This window comes from Pezoporus wallicus, unplaced genomic scaffold (genome assembly GCF_028554395.1).
Source record: "Pezoporus wallicus isolate ANWC-B61680 ecotype Strahan unplaced genomic scaffold, APGP_CSIRO_Pwel_v1 contig_3952, whole genome shotgun sequence".
NCBI classification, from domain to species: domain Eukaryota; kingdom Metazoa; phylum Chordata; class Aves; order Psittaciformes; family Psittacidae; genus Pezoporus; species Pezoporus wallicus.
In genome coordinates, this window is record NW_026635034.1 from 14,479,119 (window position 1) to 14,498,682 (window position 19,564).

The window sequence follows — 19,564 nt, forward strand, 5'->3', positions numbered from 1 at the left end:
TACTTTTCAAAAAGTAAAGCTTTCTCTCCTGCCAAAACTAAAATTACATACGAAACAGAGCTGAGCTTCTGCACATCAGCAATATGAAAATGCTTTTATTGTACTATAAAAAGGACATGGGACAGTAGTATTCCAAACTGCCACAAGAGTTAACCAGAGGGAATGAGGGAAGACATTTAAACAGGACAGTCATAAATATGAATTTCTTGGTCATCTCCAACAGACACAATTTTGGACCCACTTCCATTGTATTTCACTCCCCAAACCTATAAATAGGACACAGACAAAGTTAAATGACAGGAGATTAAGGGAAATTGTCTTCATAGCAGCCAGATTTACTGATGACAACAACCAGAACAGGGACTATTATTTAAGGCCACCTTGTTAGAGCTGGTGCAAGTATGACTTCTGCTTTCACAGCAGATAGGGATGATGAACCAGAGGACTGCCATCTAGTAGCCTGACAAGTTCCAACATTCCACTCCTACTGCCAGCAGATTACACAGTCTAAAGGTACTTGAACAAGGCTGGAAAGGTTGCAGAAATCACACTTAACGTCCTCACTGTTACCCATCCTGTCTTCCTTTCTGAAAAGAGCATTTTACAGGACTTGGACAAAGGCAAGAGAGGAAGCATTTTTCATGCAGACTGACACATTGTGGCAGAGTGATCCGGTTTTTCCCTGGGCTACTTAAAAGTCATTTACTTACCAGTGCAAAATTAGACTAATTCAGGTCATACTTGATTTAGACCAGTTACACACATTCCTGTTAACATGGCACTGGAGTGGGGATGTTGAGAACACCATGTTTTAGGCATCTCATGTGCCATTTTGCATTAATACCTAAAACCAGCCTTCCCAAGAGCTGGTATCATCTCTGCCTTCCACAAACTTGCCAGGTTATAGACAACAACTAAAGCAACACTGCAGACCCAGTTCTGCTTGGTCCTTCAATACTAAAACCCCCATAGCTGCAGATAACTGAAAAGAAGGTACTATGGAAGAAAAGACCCCAAATAAAATCTGACAGAATTTCCTTGGTGAAGTCTTTCTCCATGATCCACTAAAACCAGTGTTGTTCTAACACCTAACAATTGGGAAGACAGTAACTCGGTAGATGCCAAACCTCCTCTTCCCTCATGGGTAGCGATGACTGAGCAAAAAAAAACAGGGTGTTAGTCACTGGAGGAGGAAAAAAGTTCCAAGGGTGCTTTCAAGCATCTTTTGTAATAATCCCATCCTTTTAAATAAGTATTCTTCACGCTTCCACATGCACACACCTGGTAAATGATAGAAATAAGCAAGACCATAGACAAAGATAAAAAATAGTCTGGTTAGAAGCCTTTTGGCCACACAGGATTGCCCTTATTTAGACCTGGAAAATGTAATTATTACTTGGAAGAGCTCAACCTACATGCTTGGAGTAATAGTTCAATATTGAGTGCCAAATAATCATTAACAACCTTTAAGATTTCATTACAGCAAGCTGATGTCCAACCCCAAAGCTATAGCACCAAGCTGAAACACAAATGGGCACAACACAACTGAAGGTCTGTGAACAGCGGCCTCAATGAAGAATAGACATACCTGATCTTGGTGGTCAAAGAACGTATGAACACAGGTTCTCGTTCCAGCATCCCAAACTTTAACACTTTTATCAGATGAACTGAAGGAAAAGGAGTAGTGATGAATGTTTAAATTAGTAGGTTAACTTAGTTCAGTGCAAAGCTTAAAAGATTTTATATGAGAGACCTAAGAAACCCTCTTTCACCCATCAAATACAGGGACAAAGTAGTATCTCCCACCAGGCTCCAGTGACCTTTAAAATACATTCACTGTTTCCGTATCTGCAGCATGAAAATGAGGACCCCCGTTTTACCCAGAAACTTCTCTGAAGCAAGTTCTTTGGGTAAAGAAGGTCCTGCTGCACGCATCTGGTCCCCCAGCTGCCTGAGCTGTTTTAAGAAGCAGCACTAAAGTTCAGCTAGATGAATGTACCACTACGTTAGCTTGTACTTTTTAATTCAACTACAATTTTTCAGCTATTTAGAATCAACTTGCCCTTCTCTTAGGTTTAGATGTTTTTCACTTATAGGGAACTATGCTGCAGTACGATGACTCACACTATAAATGCTATTCACTTACAACTGGTATCACATCGCAGATGATTGGCTCTTGAGTCTGTCATTGTAATGTCTGTTATTCCATTGTAAGTTCCACTGCAGTCTGTACACATCTACTTTTTGTGATCCATCCCCCTTTATAAATACAAAATTACTTGGTTTTTTTTCAGTAATCAAGTTAAAAATCCTCAATACCTGGAAACAAAATGGGTGTCATCAGGACAAAATGCTACATTTAATACCCAGGATCCATGACCACTTAATGTGCCAGCCAGGTTTGCATGTTGCCTGTGGAAAGAACAAGTTTTAATACTTGGTCTGTGAATTTCAGGGAAAAAAGGCAACAGGAGTATGCTGTATATAGTGCAGTCAGGAATGGTTCAACACAAGGTCATGGAAAGGTGGCTTTTGGATATCTCTTCGTCCAGGCTGAACTCGTGTTACAACAGATTCCAGTTTTCCCATTTCAAATGGTTAGCATAAAAAGTCATCAAGAAGATACACTGGGAGACAAAAGAGTTTCACCATGAAGGCGGCAAAGTAATGCAGGTTTAGGGAAGATCACTGAAGCAGTGCCTTTTCCTCTCCAGAAAAGGAATAGGTCATAAAACATCATTTTGGGGGTACAGAGCATGTCTTTAAGATGAGTAAACACACAGGACAGGTACACAAAACCCTGTTGCTTTCAGGGCAAGTATGAGGAAAGTAATTTGTTTTCAAGTTAGGACTGTCATTCACCTTTACACTTCTCAAAACTATCTAAGGGTGCAGTCTTTCATTATTTAAGTGAATTATAGAGCAGAGGGTTTGATGTATTTTCTTGTTACGGTATCAGCCTCTCTGACCATTCTCCTGTTAGTTTTGCAAACTAACTAAGTTTCCTGTTCATGTTTTTGCTAAAGCACAACTTACACATCGTAGATTTTGATATAGCCATCATCTGAAGCAGTTACAAGTAACTGAGAATCTGGAGAAAACGTCAGTGAACGAATAGGCATCGCATGACCTGCAATTCAACGTTAGACATGGCTTAAAATGTAGCTATTCCTCTTGGTAATGACAGTGCTTAAGAAGCTACACCAGACCAGCATTTCCTGGTAAAAGAAAGCAACCTCTAAAGAGCCTTTCTCTCCGTGCCTCTACAGGCTTCTCAGCACAACATAAAATGGAAACAGAGTAATTCTGAACTCTGAATGTTAAGGCACGTCCACTGCAACACAAGAGTATCTGATTTTCTTCAGCTGCAGATCCTTATTAGAAATTATGTTGTATAATTTCATATTTCTTGAGTGGTTAGGGTTTTTAATTAACTATACAGCTGGACAGAAACTGGATGAACATTAAAAGGCCATTTATCTGATGGGAAAATGCACATCTTGTACAATATAAAATGTTTGGTTATTTTTTAAAACAGGGATAAAGTGCTATAGAATTTATACCATAGCAGAAAGAAAACTGTCACGGATGCCAGCACACATTTTGGCTACCTTCATCCCCTTGTACTCTACTGCAATACAAGAAGGAACTGCAGTTTAAGAATTTAGTTAAGCATAACTATGTTGTTTCAGATAGACACATACAATGCAAGCCTGAGTTTACAGTTTGCCTCTCACATTTTAAGTGGTTTAAGTTACAGCACACTGAATACATACTTTCTAATGGACAGAAACACCAACTCACTTATGCCATGGCTGGTTTATCTTATTGTAAGTTGGGTTGTATCCTCTAATTTTGTTAAGGAATGAGGCCAGAACTGGGGTACTGCAAACACACAAACCCTTACCTTCCAGCGTATGCAGAAGTTTTCCAGTTGCAATATCAAAAATATTGATAATGCCATCTATCGCTCCACTGGCTAAGTATTTTCCATCTGGACTCTGTAATAAAACACAAAGAGTATGCATTTAACAATTGTATGCATTTATGCTATGTACCTCTCTGACCTTCTTTTAGCAACTTCTCACAAAGACAACTTCAGCTGACTTATTCACAATGTGTATAAACCAGATCTAAGTATATTTTCCATGTATACAGGGGGAAAACATCACACAGTTTATATTTGGAACTATCAAAGTATGGCTGTCATTTAGTATTATGTAGAGCTTAACTGACAGAGAGAAGCAAAAATACCTGATTTACAACATACTACAGCAAAAGCAATTTCACATAAGAAGTTATAAATTGTGCTCCTTACATATGCAATGCTAAGGATGAACTTCCCTCTGGTGTCCAGAGAATATTCTTTCTTTCCGGTTTCAACACCAAAAATATTTACTTTTCCCACATGACTTCCTGTTGCAAGGTACTGGGAATCAGGTGAAAAAGCCAGGGACCAAGCATCAACTGCATTAAAAAGAAATAATGTTAGCTGAATCCTGTTTGTAGTTCTTATTAACCAATGCCAGTTCTGTATGCATCTGTTTAGACATTTAACCCCCTAACTACTCTTAGCACTCTGAACTCTACCACACACTCTTTAAGGAGAGTGTAACAGCTCGTTGTCTGGGGTTCAGCAAAGCCCAGAAGATGCAGGAGAAACATTGCTATACAAATGTAACATAAACCAACCATAACCTTTTACAGCAGTACAATGTATTTATCTGGCACAATATAATTCACAGGGTTTTTTTCCTATAAACTTAATTACTTAAAATACTGCAAGATAATCCTTAAATTAGGGACTGGAAAAAAATGAAACATTTACAATAAGGTATTAAGCCCTGAAGTCCAACTTGGTGGACATAACAGTGATCCAGACTTCAGCTTTACTGAAGCTTTTCCACTTCCTTACTCAGGATTGGATGTACTGCATAAAAATGCAACACACACACGGCTCAGATTCAGTGCAGTGCTGTCTTTGTACATCAGCCTGAATAAGCATTTGAATTATATTTTAAATATCCCTTTATCAGAACATCTGTAAGAACCCACTGGTTGCCATTCTGCTTTATGCATTTAGCAAAAAAAGCATATCCAAATGTATCTGAGAAAGCCTAAGCAGTGTGAAAAATGAATGTAAAATTGGCTGATACCACTTTGAGTTCATAAAATGACTGAAATTTCTGCAAAGATTAAAGAACCCCCCAAACCTAGTAATTTCCTGTACCCTAATTACACACTGTACGGAATTTACTACCTAGAGTAAGTAGATCTCCTGTGCAGAGACAGCTTAACACTGATCTCTTACCGGGACCAGCATCGATGGACTTGATCTGTTTTCCAGTTTCTAAATCCCAAAGGCGAATGTGGGCATCAAGGGAGCTGGATGCTGCAATGGAGCCTGTGTGGCTGATATCCACAGATACCACACCCAGCTGGTGACCCTCCAAAGTCCACTGGAGATCCAATTTTTCATCATTCCTTTTGATCAAGGGAAAGAAAAGCCTAGTTACAAATAGCTGAAGGTACTTAACCATCTCCAACCTCAGACAAAACAAACAAGACAACCCACATTTCTCCATTTAGATCAACAAAAGGGGAATCCAACATCACCTGTGAAATGGGGAGATAGCTATGCACAAACTGCTCTCTGTACTTAAGGAAAAGAGCCAACAAATTAATAATTTACCATATTCCTGCAAAGCATGTACTTCACTTGAAGCCTGTGAGTAGTCCCACTGAAACGTCCAATACCCATCAATACATGGGTACTTACTGCAGAAAGTTAATGTGTCAGCAAAGCATGAAACACCACGGCCAACAGTTTTAGCATTGTTACAGCAAAGCTCCTCATGTCATTAATGTGAAGCATACCCTTAATACTGCTTTGCCTAAGAGATACAACAGTTTCGTTGCAAAAGCACACTTCAATTTCACTTGTATAAGAGGATTTGTTTTTTAAAGGAAGATGTAATTTCCCTTTTTACTCTAATCCCATTATTTCACAGTACACGTGCTCCCAATGCATTGTCTCATAAAAAAAATTAAGATTGTCTAAATCAAATTTGTTTTGTCTAAATCAAAGAATTGGAAATACAAACTGATGCTCTTCACCAGACTGTGTATTCTCTGGCAGATGACACGTAAAATTTGATGTGCATTTTCAAAAGGGTTTGAGTTCCCTGAAAACTAAAGCACAAGGGATTGATCCTGCTCTGAGAGAGAGCATGCACCAATGAAGAGGAGCTTGCTCAAGACAGCACCTCTGCGTGCCATGCTGCCCCTTCCCTGATGTCACTTCTAACATCTGTGCTACTTACGGGAAATCAAGACTGCTGTATCTCCATGCTGGCTACTCCCAAGGCTTAGAACTGGTTAATCTGGAGCACTTCACTTACCACTTCCAGACTTTCACAAGATCATCCAAAGAACCAGAGATCACTGTTTCAGAACCATCTTTCTTATTTTTTCCCCAGGCAACTGACCAAATGGCATCATCGTGAGCTAAAAGACAGTATAAGCACAGACATTTCTGAACAATAAGTGTTTTCTTCTGATGGAAGACAACTATCAGTTTTGGTAATGCTAAAATTGCTGACTACAATGCCAGCAATGGGCTCCTTGCTCCTCAGGTCTTACTGGTGTTCCAGGAGCCCTGTTACTGCATGGTTTCAAAACACATGATGTATTTTGGCTACTGCTGGAAAAACAGCATAGCTAATCTTGAGTTATTCGGGTTTATATTTAATACAAGCACAACCCAGGTAATAATAACATAACCACAAGTATTATCAATTTTCCACCATCTAAGAAGACCAATATTATTTAATACGTTAGTGGTTTCTCACCTTGCTCTTGCTTGAAGAGAATACTGTACTAGAAAGAAAAAATAGCTAGTATTACATATGAGCAGCCTACAAAAAACACAGCACCAAGCTAGCAATTAGCCTGATTAACGCTGCACATTCATTTACCTGTGTAGTCATGTCTTTATGGAAGCAGTCCTAACAGGGGCGCTCTGCAAGGAGAAAACCCATTATGCTCATCAGCAAGGCTCCGAGGGAGCAGCACGGCCTGAAGGGAACCCGCGACAGGCGACAGCCCAGCACCCCCCGCCGTGGAGTCCCCCGGGGGCCTTCGCCCTCCCTCCGTTGCGATACGATACAGTACGATACGATACGACATGATACGATACGATACGATACCGAGCCTGTCCCGCCGGGGCTGGTGACGCCCGCTCGGCAGCGCCAGGGCCCGGGGTCGCCGCCGCTCACCTCAGGGTCCGCCGGTGAGACCCGATCCCGCCGCCGGTCCCGGCTGTACCCCCGCGCCGGCCTTCGGCTCGTCCTCACGGCGAGCCCCGCGGGCGAGGGACGGGCCACGGTGGCTGCAGCTGTCCAGAAGAGGTCGGCGTCCTTTGTGTGAGAGATGAGTGGTGGCAGCAACGGTGTGAACGGTGGGAAGCACGGAGGGCTGAGGAGTGCCTGCAAGTCTGAGCAGTGCCGGCAGCTCCTGACTGACTGAAAACTGCAGGCGGCTGCCTTCTGCCAGAGGTGTGAAGCAGGAATGCCAGCCGGGGAGGGGCTGAGCACGGGAGCTGCTCGCCTCCCGCTGCTGGAATGGAGTCACAGAACCAACCAGGCTGGAAAAGCCCTTACAGCTCCTCCAGTCCAACCATTGCCCAGCACTGCCAAGGCCACCACTAACCCATGGCACTGGGGCCTCGTCTCCACGCTGTGTGAACACTTGCAGGGACGGTGACTGCAGCCCTGCCCTGGGCAGCCTGTTCCAATGCCTGAGCACCCTCTGGGGAAGGAATTGTTCCTCAGCTCCATCTAAACCTGCCCTGGTGCAGCTTGAGGCCGTTTCCTCTTGTCCCATCCCTTGTTCCTTGGGAGCAGAGCCCAACCCCCTCCTGGCTCCACCGGGAGGAACTGAGAAAGTGATTACAAAAGAGAAACAGTCCCTCAGCCTTTGAAGGTGGCTCCTGGGAGCTGTGAAGGAAAGGTTTCCCTACAAGGATGATGTTGTGTGTCGCTCAGGCAAGTGGACCATGATAGAGAGAAGCATCCAGTCCTTGAGGGAATCAGCCATGCTAGAGGTGATCTATCGTAGGCCGGATGCTGGGAATGGATCCATAGATCCAGATGAAGTCAAATATGCATGACTCACGTGGCAGAAACTTATATGGAGTGTGCCATCATCACATGGCCACTCATTGGCATCACTCTATAGAGAGCGATAAGGTCCCCCCTGAGCTTTCTCTTCTGCAGACTGAACCCCCCCAGCTCCCTCAGCTGCTCCTCATCACACTGGTGCTCCACCCTGCACCAGCAATGTGTCACTTCACGAACCTTCACAAACCTTCCAGAACCCTGGAGATGCAGTGGAAGCTGAGCAGTGCTGCCCATGTCTCTCACCGCACGCAGAAGTGGGAGGGCATTCTCCACCTAATCATCTGTTTCAGGGGATAAAATCAGGTATGGCGATTTTGGAAGCTGAGTTTTTTCAAGTTGCTGCCTCTGCTTGAGTTAAAGTGGGAAAGTTGTCAGAATTAAAGTTCAGGAGAATAAATCAGATTCCCTGAGGTTTAAAATGAAAGACAAAGGATCAATGGCCTTTCACCACATTTAATGGGTCTTTATATGTACACAAAGCTCTTTGAGATCGACAATGCTTGTCTGAGTATGCAAAGTAACAACCAAAACAGAAATTCTGAATGTGTCTTAACACAGTTTTGCAGCCAAGAATGAAAATCTGAGTAAAACCCTTACATGTAATTACGGAATCCTTGGTTTTCTCCCTGTTTAGATTGAGCTTTGAGAGGACTTTAAGGCACAGTGCTTTAATATGAGTTTCAGTAATGCTCATTGTCCTGTTAGTAATGATGCAATGGTAAGCATTTTACAGAAGTAAGAGAAGTTATTCTGCTTCTTACCAGGATTCTCCTAAGAATTCTCCCATTTAAATTTGTACTTACAATGTAATACACTCCGTTTTGCAATAATGTAGAGTAATGAAATACTATTCCACTTAAACTTGAGAAGAAACTTCTTCTCAGTGAGGGTGACGGAACACTGGAACAGGCTGCCCAGGGAGGTTGTGGAGTCTCCTTCCCTGGAGACATTCAAAACCCGCCTGGACGCATTCCTGTGTAACATTATCTAGGTGTTCCTGCTCCGGCAGGGGGATTGGACTAGATGATCTTTCGAGGTCCCTTCCAATCTCTAACATACTGTGATACTGTGATACTATAATACAGTCTTTGACAGACAATGTGATTCTAGTCCCTCCAGGGTTTTCACGTGATGTGAAGTGTTGGTATCACTTTGTACACAGAACACCTCAGACCTTCATGGGGAAAGATTGTTATTTTCTGCTGCAGAGTGAAGAGTGAGATTGTGGGTTATTTCCTGCATCACTGGTGACACACAGCTGTATTTTTTAGTGTGAAGGCTGGTTAAATACTGCTTTGGTGCATCAAGAGGGTAATTGGAAGCAAAGTGTGACACGTGTTAGTTTATAGATAAACTGCCTCCTTGGAGTGGTAACCAAGAGTACGTTTCTCTAGGTTTGCCCTTGTTCTGGAGCACTAGCATATGTGTATTCTATATAGCATATTCCATATGGATATTTCAACCCTAACTAGAGTTATGTGTTATGAGTATATATGTGTTTAGATGCCAGTTTTTAAATGGTGTTACAAGGGAAAATACAGATTTATTTAAAAGCATTATTATCACCCTGATATTGTGCTAAAACAGAAATGAATTACATCAAGGCTTTGAGATGCCATATAAACATCACAAAAAGCATTTCCCAGCCGAAAGATCAGGTGCAGAGAACAAACTGGGAGCAAAATACTTGGTTTCAATAACAGGCTGTGTGTGATTGTGGCCAGGTATTGCAGGCACAGTTCAGATCAGCATTCGCATTCCAACACCTGCCCAGCCTTACACAGAAGACAACTATCAAGCAAGCCTTGCTTTAGTAAAGTCTTGAAGACACATGAAGCTCCATGAAGGTGTTGAAGACACATGAAGCTCCATAAACCAGTAAGGCTGGATAATTAGCTGATAGCTTCAGCTCTGCAGGTACATGAACACTATGGTGTTGAAACGCTGTCAGACAGGTCATGTCCTCTTCCTCCTCCACACTAAAAGCTAGTGGGTTTGAGGAGAGTGCTGATAGTATTTGAAGTTACCTGTGGTGTGTGCCAAAGTGGGTAATACACAAATGTATTTTCTTGTGGTTGTCAAGATGAAATGATCTTGTCAGTTTAGGAAAGGCAGTGTGTAACAGAACTGCACCTGCAGAGGTCTGGGTTAAATTACAGGTCTGTTTCAGGGCTGATCCATCAATTGGGGGTTTTACATATTGGGGTTCAGTCTGGAATCAGCCACAGAAAGCCACAGGTACCGCAGAAACAAAGGGTGACTGCTCACAGAGCTTGGAGCCTGTGTGCAGATTTATACCATCTGCCCGGTGTGGGGCAGCAGCATCAAGATAATCTCCACCTCTTTCCAGTAGCCACGGGTTGGCTTTGAGAATGTTCTATTCATCATTACACCTCCTTCTGTGTCTGGGGACTCTGAACAGTTGTGGCAGGAGCAAAGAATATTCTGCTTGTGTTGCCTGACGTGCCTCTAGGAAACCATTAAGGGACTCTGTTCCCAGGAGTGAATTGGAATGGCATTTACACTGTTTGCTCCTTCATTTCAGATATCTGCTCAATACCTTCCACTGAGCTCCAGGAAGAGCCACATACAGTACACAGACCTTTTTCTTGAAAGACAGTACATAAGCACATATAATGCATTCACCAGTATTGTAGTCCATTAGCATCAGGGTACCTGAGGCAAAAGAGCCACAGAAAATCAGATCCCAATACAGTCTACAGTTCCACTTTTTAAATTAGTCCGGTTGCTTGCATGCAGATTTGATGTTTTCAGCTTCAGTTTGTTTTCTTCTGCTCACTTATTTCTTTGTTATGTCTTTTTTTCCAGCTGCAGCCCCCTTTCTCCCCTTTTCTTGCCACTTCATATGCTTTTTCACTGATAAATTTGCCTTTGATGGTCCCAAGCAGCTGAACTGGGATGTGGAGTCAAGTCTAAACTTTTCTGAAATTCACAGAGGTTCAAATCAAGGCTTTGCTTTAAAACAACCTCTTGTCTAATTTTTCACAACACCCATGGTAAAGGCACTGCATGCTCCAGGTGATGGCACCACACGCAGCCATCAGACTTCCTTGCTATAAGGTTGAGCTACACTCACATCTTTAGTCCAATTGCTGGCTAAACCAGGGAAATTATATGAAGGAAAAGCTCTTTCTAAAGAATCTGAAATGAAGTGCAAATATTAAGACATTCCAGCACTGTGAGTTGGGGAAAGATCCTTATCCACTTTCACAGATGAGTGAAATCTGAAGCAAGGTGATGAATTAAGTCAGTGGCAGATTGAGGAATGGAAGCCTTTTCTCAGCCTCCTGGTATGTGCTCTAGTTCATTGTGTACCTACACATTCATTGCTTTAAGCTTACACTTAAACATTAAATTGCTTCTTTAGCAAGAAAACAAGCCTTTCAGATTTATTCAATCAGCAAGCAGTGTTCTTGGGACAGACAAAAATGGAAGAGAAAATCAAAACTGACAGAGGGAGTGTAACAGCAGTGAAAACAGCACTTAGCACTGGCAGGGCCAAATCTTTCTCCAACTCTCGCAGCTTAGCCTGGAGAGCACTTTCTTTCTGAGTGGATGAGGTGGGCAGTGAAAGAACAGCTGCTTCTAAGAAGGAAAGAAGGAAATAAAAGAGCTGCTTCTAAGAAGGAAAGAAGGAAATAAAAGAGCTAATTAAACAAATGCTAAAAGCCAGACTTCCTCCTCCATGGAAGCAACCTTATCCCCACTGTCACCTGCAGAGAAGCCACAATGGTTTCATGTAGTTACAGGCCCTTTAATAACCTGCTTATGGCATGTATAAGCCAAAAAGACCCTTTCAGAGCAAAATTGTTTAGAAAGGAATAATAAAATAAGCAAATAAAAAAAAACCCAAAAGCATTTCTTTTCATGAGAGGTTTTCTAGCCATAGGTCTGTGCTTGATGATAACTGAACCCAGAGGTTATTCTCACCCTAGCTTCTCTTTCTCCTTGTAAGAGGACTTCAGTTCTTCCTTCTTTTATTTGCTATATTTAATCAGAATTATTATGCTTTATTCTTGATTTTGTTCTCTCTTGCAACTTCTTTTTTTTCTTATGGAGTGTGAGGTAGGTCAGAGAGAGTGCCTGAGACCTTACCATGAGCCTGAAATGTTGAATGACTGTATAAAATGCAAGTACAATAAAGTAAACATCTGGTGCTCATTTGCCAGGATTGAAATAAGGCCTTTTAAGACAACATGCATGTGGTTGGGACTTGCTTTTAGCAAGTACAAAGTTTCAACCCATACATCAAATCTAGCAGTGTAACTTTTCTCTCCAGTATGATGAATGTCACATGTTTTACCAAAATTAATATATATGTTCCTTGCTATTGTAGCTTCAGGTATAGATGACAGCTAGTGAGAACCTGATCGATGGCTATATGTACCAAAATTGAAGTACTTGAGCTCTAGGTTGCTGAACTGGGAGACAGAGAGGAGGAAAGGAGTTTCTTCTGCTTGCTATGGGACATTCCCTGCCTGAGTGAGCTGCTCACAATTCACTAATGATGAAATGAAGGCGTCATGGCTCCAGTCTCTGGATATGTTATTTGTTCCACTGTGAAATGTTATTAATTTTCTCTTTACAAATGGACAGTTCCACTTAGCTGCTAAAATGGGCTTTTAGCCAATTTTTGCTGGAGTGGGGAGCAAGAAACTCTTCTGGCAATGTGTAACTTCAGGGGTCTTTTTGACATGAAAATGTTGCAGGATCAAGTGTAGAGGGCACAACTGTGGCTTTAGAGAATAATTAGTAAGGAAATACAGGAAGAAAACCCTTCATTCATTGGTAGTAGATGCAAAGAAGGTTTGTAACAATTAGCTTAGATACCTTCAGAAACCTCTAGTTCTATTTAGTAAGTGTTTGTTCCTATGTATTTTCATGTCAACATCTAGAATATATTTACATAAATAGGCACTTAGATCCTCAATGCCTAGTATCCGTTTGCATGGGCTGCTGGCAGGCAAACTACATGGATACACTTGGCTCAACCAGCCAATTACTTTGCTACTTATCTTCATGTCACTGCCCTGCTTTGTTATTGCAGCCTTCAATGCCACTTCTGTCTTCATCAACACTGTCTCATTCATGCTGTTTTGCTGATGACTTTGCTGGGCAACCTCTTTCATGTTCTTGTCTCCCTGTGAGGGAGGCTTATTCTTCTGCAGTTTGCCTGTCTGGCTCACAAACCCTTGTGAAGCGAATTGACGGTATTAACCTTACACAGAAGAGCAATGCAGGAGGATAAATGCCAATGCTTTGCTTGCTCTGGCTCCCATGGAAGTCAGCAGGAGGAAGACTAAGCATGGCACATCATGAAATATTACATTCAGCTACCGCTGGATGAGATGCTTGAATCAAACCATGTAAGTTTGTTAAATCAATGTGTCGGTTGCTGGCTGTAAAAGCCCATTTTGCAGCGGAGATTCAACATACTATTTCTGCACAGCAAGAACGTGTCTCCTAGATTTTACTACATCCTGAGCACATGTGCAAGTGTCTGTGGAATCAGTTACATAAATACTGCATTATAACAGGCTGTACACTCTTCCCTGCTATCGTGAGTTCCCATCAGAAGTACTTCATTCACATCTGACATTGTTACAGCAATGGGTGTTCCATATAATGAAAAAAAAATCCTGACTGATATTGAGATGACTGTTGGACTGGTTTCATCTACCTGTGTTTAGTGATGTGTTACTGACATGAGCAGAAGCATGGCATGAGGAGATAATAAATTTAGTGTGGGTAATCATCATCTAGGTCTCCAGTTTTCCAAATCAGACATAGAACAAAAGTACATACAAGCGTGTTTAGGTCCTAATGCAGCAGAGTATTAAAGCATACACTAAGTGTTTTAGCACTGAAGTATTTTGAAACATGATGTTTAAGTATTCTGTTGGTTATGAGCCTTAATAACAAGAGATGAGGGTAATAAAAGCCCTCTCCCATCTCCCCAGAGAAGATTGTTGCCCAAATCCTGATGAATCAATTTTAAGGAGATATTTTAGGCTGTTTTGCCCAGATTCTTCAGTTCCTGAACTGGGGATGCTGGCAGTACAGTTTCCATGCATTTTGATAAAAAGTGTGTGGGTTTGGGGGCCCTCTGTGAGAAGAGCAACTTTTCAATATAAAAGGTGCTCTATCAAGCATCAGAAGAGAGAATGGAAAATTCAGCTTCATGGCTGGGTGGTCTAAATATTGGCACATGATCTTCTGCAGCAGTTTTAGATTTTGAAAAGCAGCTTTTCCAGCACGTGTTTAGAATTGGAATAATTTACAATGCGAAGAAAAAACAAATCGCAGATCTCCAGTGTATGGAGGACCAGTCATCTCCTGTTTCCATATACTGCATCTCGTGCCAGGTTTCTGCTTCGGAGCAATGCCCAGAGGAAGGCCTTTGCTGGGAGAGTAATGCTCAAAAGCTAAAGGAGACTTAGTAATGTGAGCTGGAATCTGATAGACTTTGGAGCCTTAAGTCCTGGATAGCTGGGATCTAGTAATCTTCCTCCTGTAAGTGGAAGAGCAGTAAACCTGGCTGGCTGCTCACCCTTAGTGCAGTGTCAGCTATGGCCAGTTATGTTGTGTGTGTATTCACCTCTCCTGTGCAAATCAGAGCAAGAACAACTTCTTTTCCAGGAATGGGAAGTTCCTGGCTCTATTACATATGGTAATAGAAATATGCTATATCAACTGCTGGTAAGGTGCTGATTTAAAGAGATGCAGGCTGTAATAAGTTATGGGTTTCAATGGACAGATTTACCTCAGAAAGACTGAATAGAAGCAGAAAGGTTTTTGATTATCTTCAGTGATAAACACTTGAATCTGAGAGCTAGATTTCCTTCAACAGCAAGTGGACAGAATTCAATTATTAACAGAGTTTGTCTGTGAGGATTTGACATTGTCTAGCTCCTTAAAGAAAATAGCTTGCTGAGTAAAACCAATCCCTTTTGCTTTGCCATCTTTGCATTGGTGCCTGCACAAGTTCTTTTTGTTGTTGCTGGTCTGGTTTGTTTTGTTTTGTACGAATTAGGTCACTTTCCAGTCTCCTTGCATTAAAGCACGGTAATAAAATCCAATGTGACAGTTCCCCAAATGTTCCAGTCATTCAAGAGGGAGGTGTGAGGCAGCAAAGAAAGGCTCTGCCCTTGAAGGAATTAAATCTCTTGGAAAACAGTCTCAGGCCCTTCCAAGCACTTCATTGACCGACTTGCCAGCAAACTGCTGACAACCTAATTGGACTGTGTTTGGATTGGTAAAACAGATCGGCAAGGCAGTCCTTAAGCAAAGGGGAAGATAAGCAGGGAAATGCTCTCAGGCTGCTCTGAACTTCCTCAGGCTAATACACTGTGCAAGAAGAAAGAGCCCCAGGCCAGCTCCTCTGTGGTGAAGTCTGGCTAGTGCAAGACACATAGACCACTTTGCTAAGGCAAGAGGAGACAAGCTGGGCAGTATGGGCAGCTACTGGGCTCCAGGGAGCCAGAACTTCATATTTAGTGGGGGAGAGAAAGGTGGTAAGGAATGGTGGAAGGTGTGCTCTCTGCTGCAGCTTGCTCTCCATGAACTGATGCTGCAGCAATCACAGTGGCTGAGGATCATGGTTAACCTCTTTCCAGTTTCCTTCATCCCTTTGTCCTCTTTTAGGTAACTACCTAAAAAAGAAGAAATACTTGGGTTTGCTAGGTTGCCTCTAATGCAATCCCATCAAAACAACAGATTCTTTTGATGTCATGCCAAACTCCTTGCAAGAACAGCTATAACCTTTCCTTTCTGGAGCAGCTCTATTTTGTTTTCATCTCTGATGAAAACTAAATCCATGACCTATGTTCCAAACCATACACTAAGACTTAATTCTGATCAGAGACATGTTTATCTCAAGGTGAAGATGTTCAGAATTCCACTACAAGTACACATGCTCAGATAAATGAATGCTGTAGGCATAATACCTGTGGGTTAGGTGCAAAATTGTTGTAATTAAAAGGACTGATACCAGAGGTCCAGGAATGTAGAGCTGGCATCCCTTTGCATCCTATGTGTGATAAAAGATTAATGTAGAGTGCAAATAAAGTTTGCACCACAAGACAAAGAGTAGTGCAGTAAATGAGTCTCTAAACATATAGCTGAAATAGAGAAGGAAGAACAAACTTGAAGACTCAGAATGCATCCAAGGACCCTTTTCTAGTAGGTGATTGTAGATTTCTTCTGGAGACACCCATCTCTATGTAGAGGTGAATATCCCTTTGATGTTTCTGGCTCCCCACTATTTCAAAAGAAATACGTTCTGTGTGGAACTGTAGCTGTTCAGTTGTAATTGCAGGTAGAACTGACCTCATAACATGAGTGTCAAATTAGTAACAGCATATAATTATTAAAGCTTATTTGTTGAAGTAAATCCCTTTTTCTTGCTTATTTTACAGTTTCTTGGGTAATGTCATTTCTTCTTGTAATTTAAACTGCAATCACTGTACTCATATCTCCTAAGTCTGCCTTTTTTCACTAAGGCATCACAACCAGCGGAAATTAAACCTAGCCAAAAGGAGCTCATTATCTTCCCTTTACCTTGTCTCCCTTCTGCCTTCAGTCCATTTCTTTGTCTTTCCTAGTCACTGAGGAAAACATAGTTATTCAGTCTATTTCTCAGGTCTGTTTCTCAGACTTGGACTTCACATTTGACTTTCCTCTTTTCTAGTGTTATGTCCGTCTCTGAAGCTTGTAGAGTCATTCTCTGTAATATCTCTATGATAATGACAGCCACAGGACTAAACTTTCATCCTGGGGCTTGAGTCTCTGCTGCAGTAGTATTCTTTTCTTGGATTGCTCTATCCAGGATGATTTTGCTATGACCATTCTGACTCATCAGCACACACTCCCTTGTTCTCTTATCTTTATTTTGCTAAGCATAAGCCGCTTGTCTTTGCTCTCAGGACCATTCATAGTTACGAACTCTGGCCCTTTTATCCTCTATCACTCAGTGTAATAGATTCTTCAGTAATCACGGTAACAATAGTTGTGGGCCAGGTTCTGCTTCCTTTTTCCACATGCAACAGTGTATTATTACTCCTGGAGTAGCCACTTTGGTTTCAATGGGCATATTGAAGAGATTGCAAAGAACTCATTCAGAGTAAGGGTAGGAAAATCTGCTCTGAATTAAAGAATCTCCAGAAGAAATCACTGGATCGATTTCAAAAATCAGTATCCTCTGAAATAGCAAAGCAACAAGAACAGATGTATCATAATGTTAACATGCATTACAAATGAAGTGAATGGATGCCCGTGCATGAATGCCCTGACTTGTAACATCCATCAGCTCATGTTTTGTAATAGCTGGGGTAAGAAAACTGTGAAAAAATAGCATAATTAAACTCGTACATTATTAATTATCATACTGCACCATTAGCTAGTTTAGAAAGCTTTCAAAGACAGATATAGATAGATCCAATAAGCAGATTTATTAATCTTTGATCTCCTTGTGCCCAGGGCTACCCTCTTTGCAGTCAGCAGGAGTCATTCTTGCTAATGATGAAACTGTTTAAGAAAGAGCATTAATGGAGAATTAATTAAATATCATTAAATAAACTAGAAGTAGCTCTTGTCACCACAGGGAATCATGCATGAGTCATTGAGAAGTGATTGGATTTAACAGCTTAACTGAAGAAAACAGTTAATTTAGTCCAGGATTTAGACTTTCCTAGAACACCAATTGAAATGCATTGCCACAATGAAGAATAGTGTATCTCTGTTTGGTTTATTTATTTGTATAGTGGGTAAAGGTCTGTTTCTGTGTGCATTGGGATTTATCAGAAAGTTGGTGCTCACTACTCTGGAGTAGGTAATAACTGAAAACCTGGAGAACACTAATGTTTATTTTTAAAATGGCGTAGGGTGAAAAACAATGGTTTCTGTAGGCTCTATGATGTAAAAAGTACATCTTAAACTCTGAGAGTAGCACAAATAAATAGTTAGCTGCTTCTCTTTGTCTTTTCTCTTTGAGTATATTTCCCCATTTTCAACTGCATCAAGAGTTCATTCATTTAAGAGAACCTTTCTAAGTTGGTGGGAAAATACCCTGTGTATCAGTGACATGCATTTAATGAAAGTGACAGCAAATTGCTCTGTTTTCATAACGTTCCAGATAAAACACTGCCTTTTTATAGAAGCTGACTTAAAATTGAAATCAGTCTCATAGATAAAGTACCTTTATTCTAACTGCAGGACTGCACAGTTCTACGTACTAGAGAGAAATGGTGAGGAGGCGCTGCCTACAAAAGCGTGCGTATGTGAAAGACATTAGTTTGGGGTTTGGCAGGTGAAGTTCTTCAATGTCAATACAGTGATATCCATTCTGGTAGGAGTTAATCTTCGTAGAACTGATCCAACTGGTAGAGAAAGAATGATTTCCTAAGGCAGCAGCAGAACATATTAGCATCTGCAGTGGAAGTCTGGGTTTCTGACACATTGCCGGCAGTACTTTATACCACAGGGCTTCCCTTGGAAGCCTGCAAGTGCAAAAGCCTCTTCTTTATTTTCTGTTCTTGCGTGACTCAGAGGCTTATTCTGTCAGTGTGCTTTCCTGTGGGGATGGAGATACAACAAGAATTTTTAAAACTTGATTTGCAAATTTCTTTAGCTTCTTAAATTCCAGTTCTGGCACCTCACTTAAAAGTGTGGGTTTGCATTCCTGCTGTTGCTGTAAATATGCACCCTGGTGAGATACAGCTGGTAGAAAATCCAATCAGTTAAAAGCAGTGAGTTTCAAACTGAAGTATGGAGTTATCCTGCTTTGCTCTTCATTTTTTAAAATCCCTTTCCCCATACTTTTTATTTATAAATATATAAAAGGGGATGTGGGACAATTAAATGCCATAACCCTGCTACTGCTTGATCATGGATGACTATAGTGACCTTAGACAGTCCTGGTTAAGATTCACTAGATTTCCCTCCTATCTCCAAACTGAAACACAACTTACAGGGCAGAGCTGCCTCCAGAGGGACTTTGAAGAAAACACCAGAATTTGCTGGAGCCCACATTTCACAGAGTAAAGGAATGGAAAGGAAACTCAGAGGATTACTTTTTCTCTAATTCTTTACATTTGCAGGAATTTGTAGGAAAATCACACAGACATGGTTTGTTTTCTTAGCTTGTGACACCTTCAAATTATATCAGTTTGATGTAAGCATAGTATTTAGATAGATAGTATTAAAACATTAGTTTCTTACAGCACCAGTGTTTTAAGTAGCAGCCTAAGGGAAGTGATTTTTCTTTATATTCATTTGATAACATTCCAAATATCAATTATTTCTGTTTGTCCCACAAGTGAAACAATTGGCCTGGGGAAGATGCCAAGAACTTAAAAAGTGTTCCA

General features: G+C 41.3%; 1 protein-coding gene across 1 annotated transcript; it reads right to left on the bottom strand.

Moving 5' to 3' along the window:
* Window positions 1-66: 66 nt before the first annotated feature.
* On the bottom strand, window positions 67-7,092 carry SKIC8 (SKI8 subunit of superkiller complex). The gene is made up of 10 exons (XM_057399959.1): window positions 6,978-7,092; window positions 6,852-6,879; window positions 6,402-6,507; window positions 5,312-5,484; window positions 4,319-4,467; window positions 3,908-4,001; window positions 3,037-3,130; window positions 2,320-2,412; window positions 1,589-1,667; window positions 67-266 (listed from the first exon to the last, which is right to left on the bottom strand). Exons 1-10 carry the CDS (start codon window positions 6,987-6,989, stop codon window positions 177-179), a joined length of 918 nt encoding a protein of 305 aa, XP_057255942.1. The 5' UTR covers window positions 6,990-7,092; the 3' UTR covers window positions 67-176.
* Window positions 7,093-19,564: the final 12,472 nt, after the last annotated feature.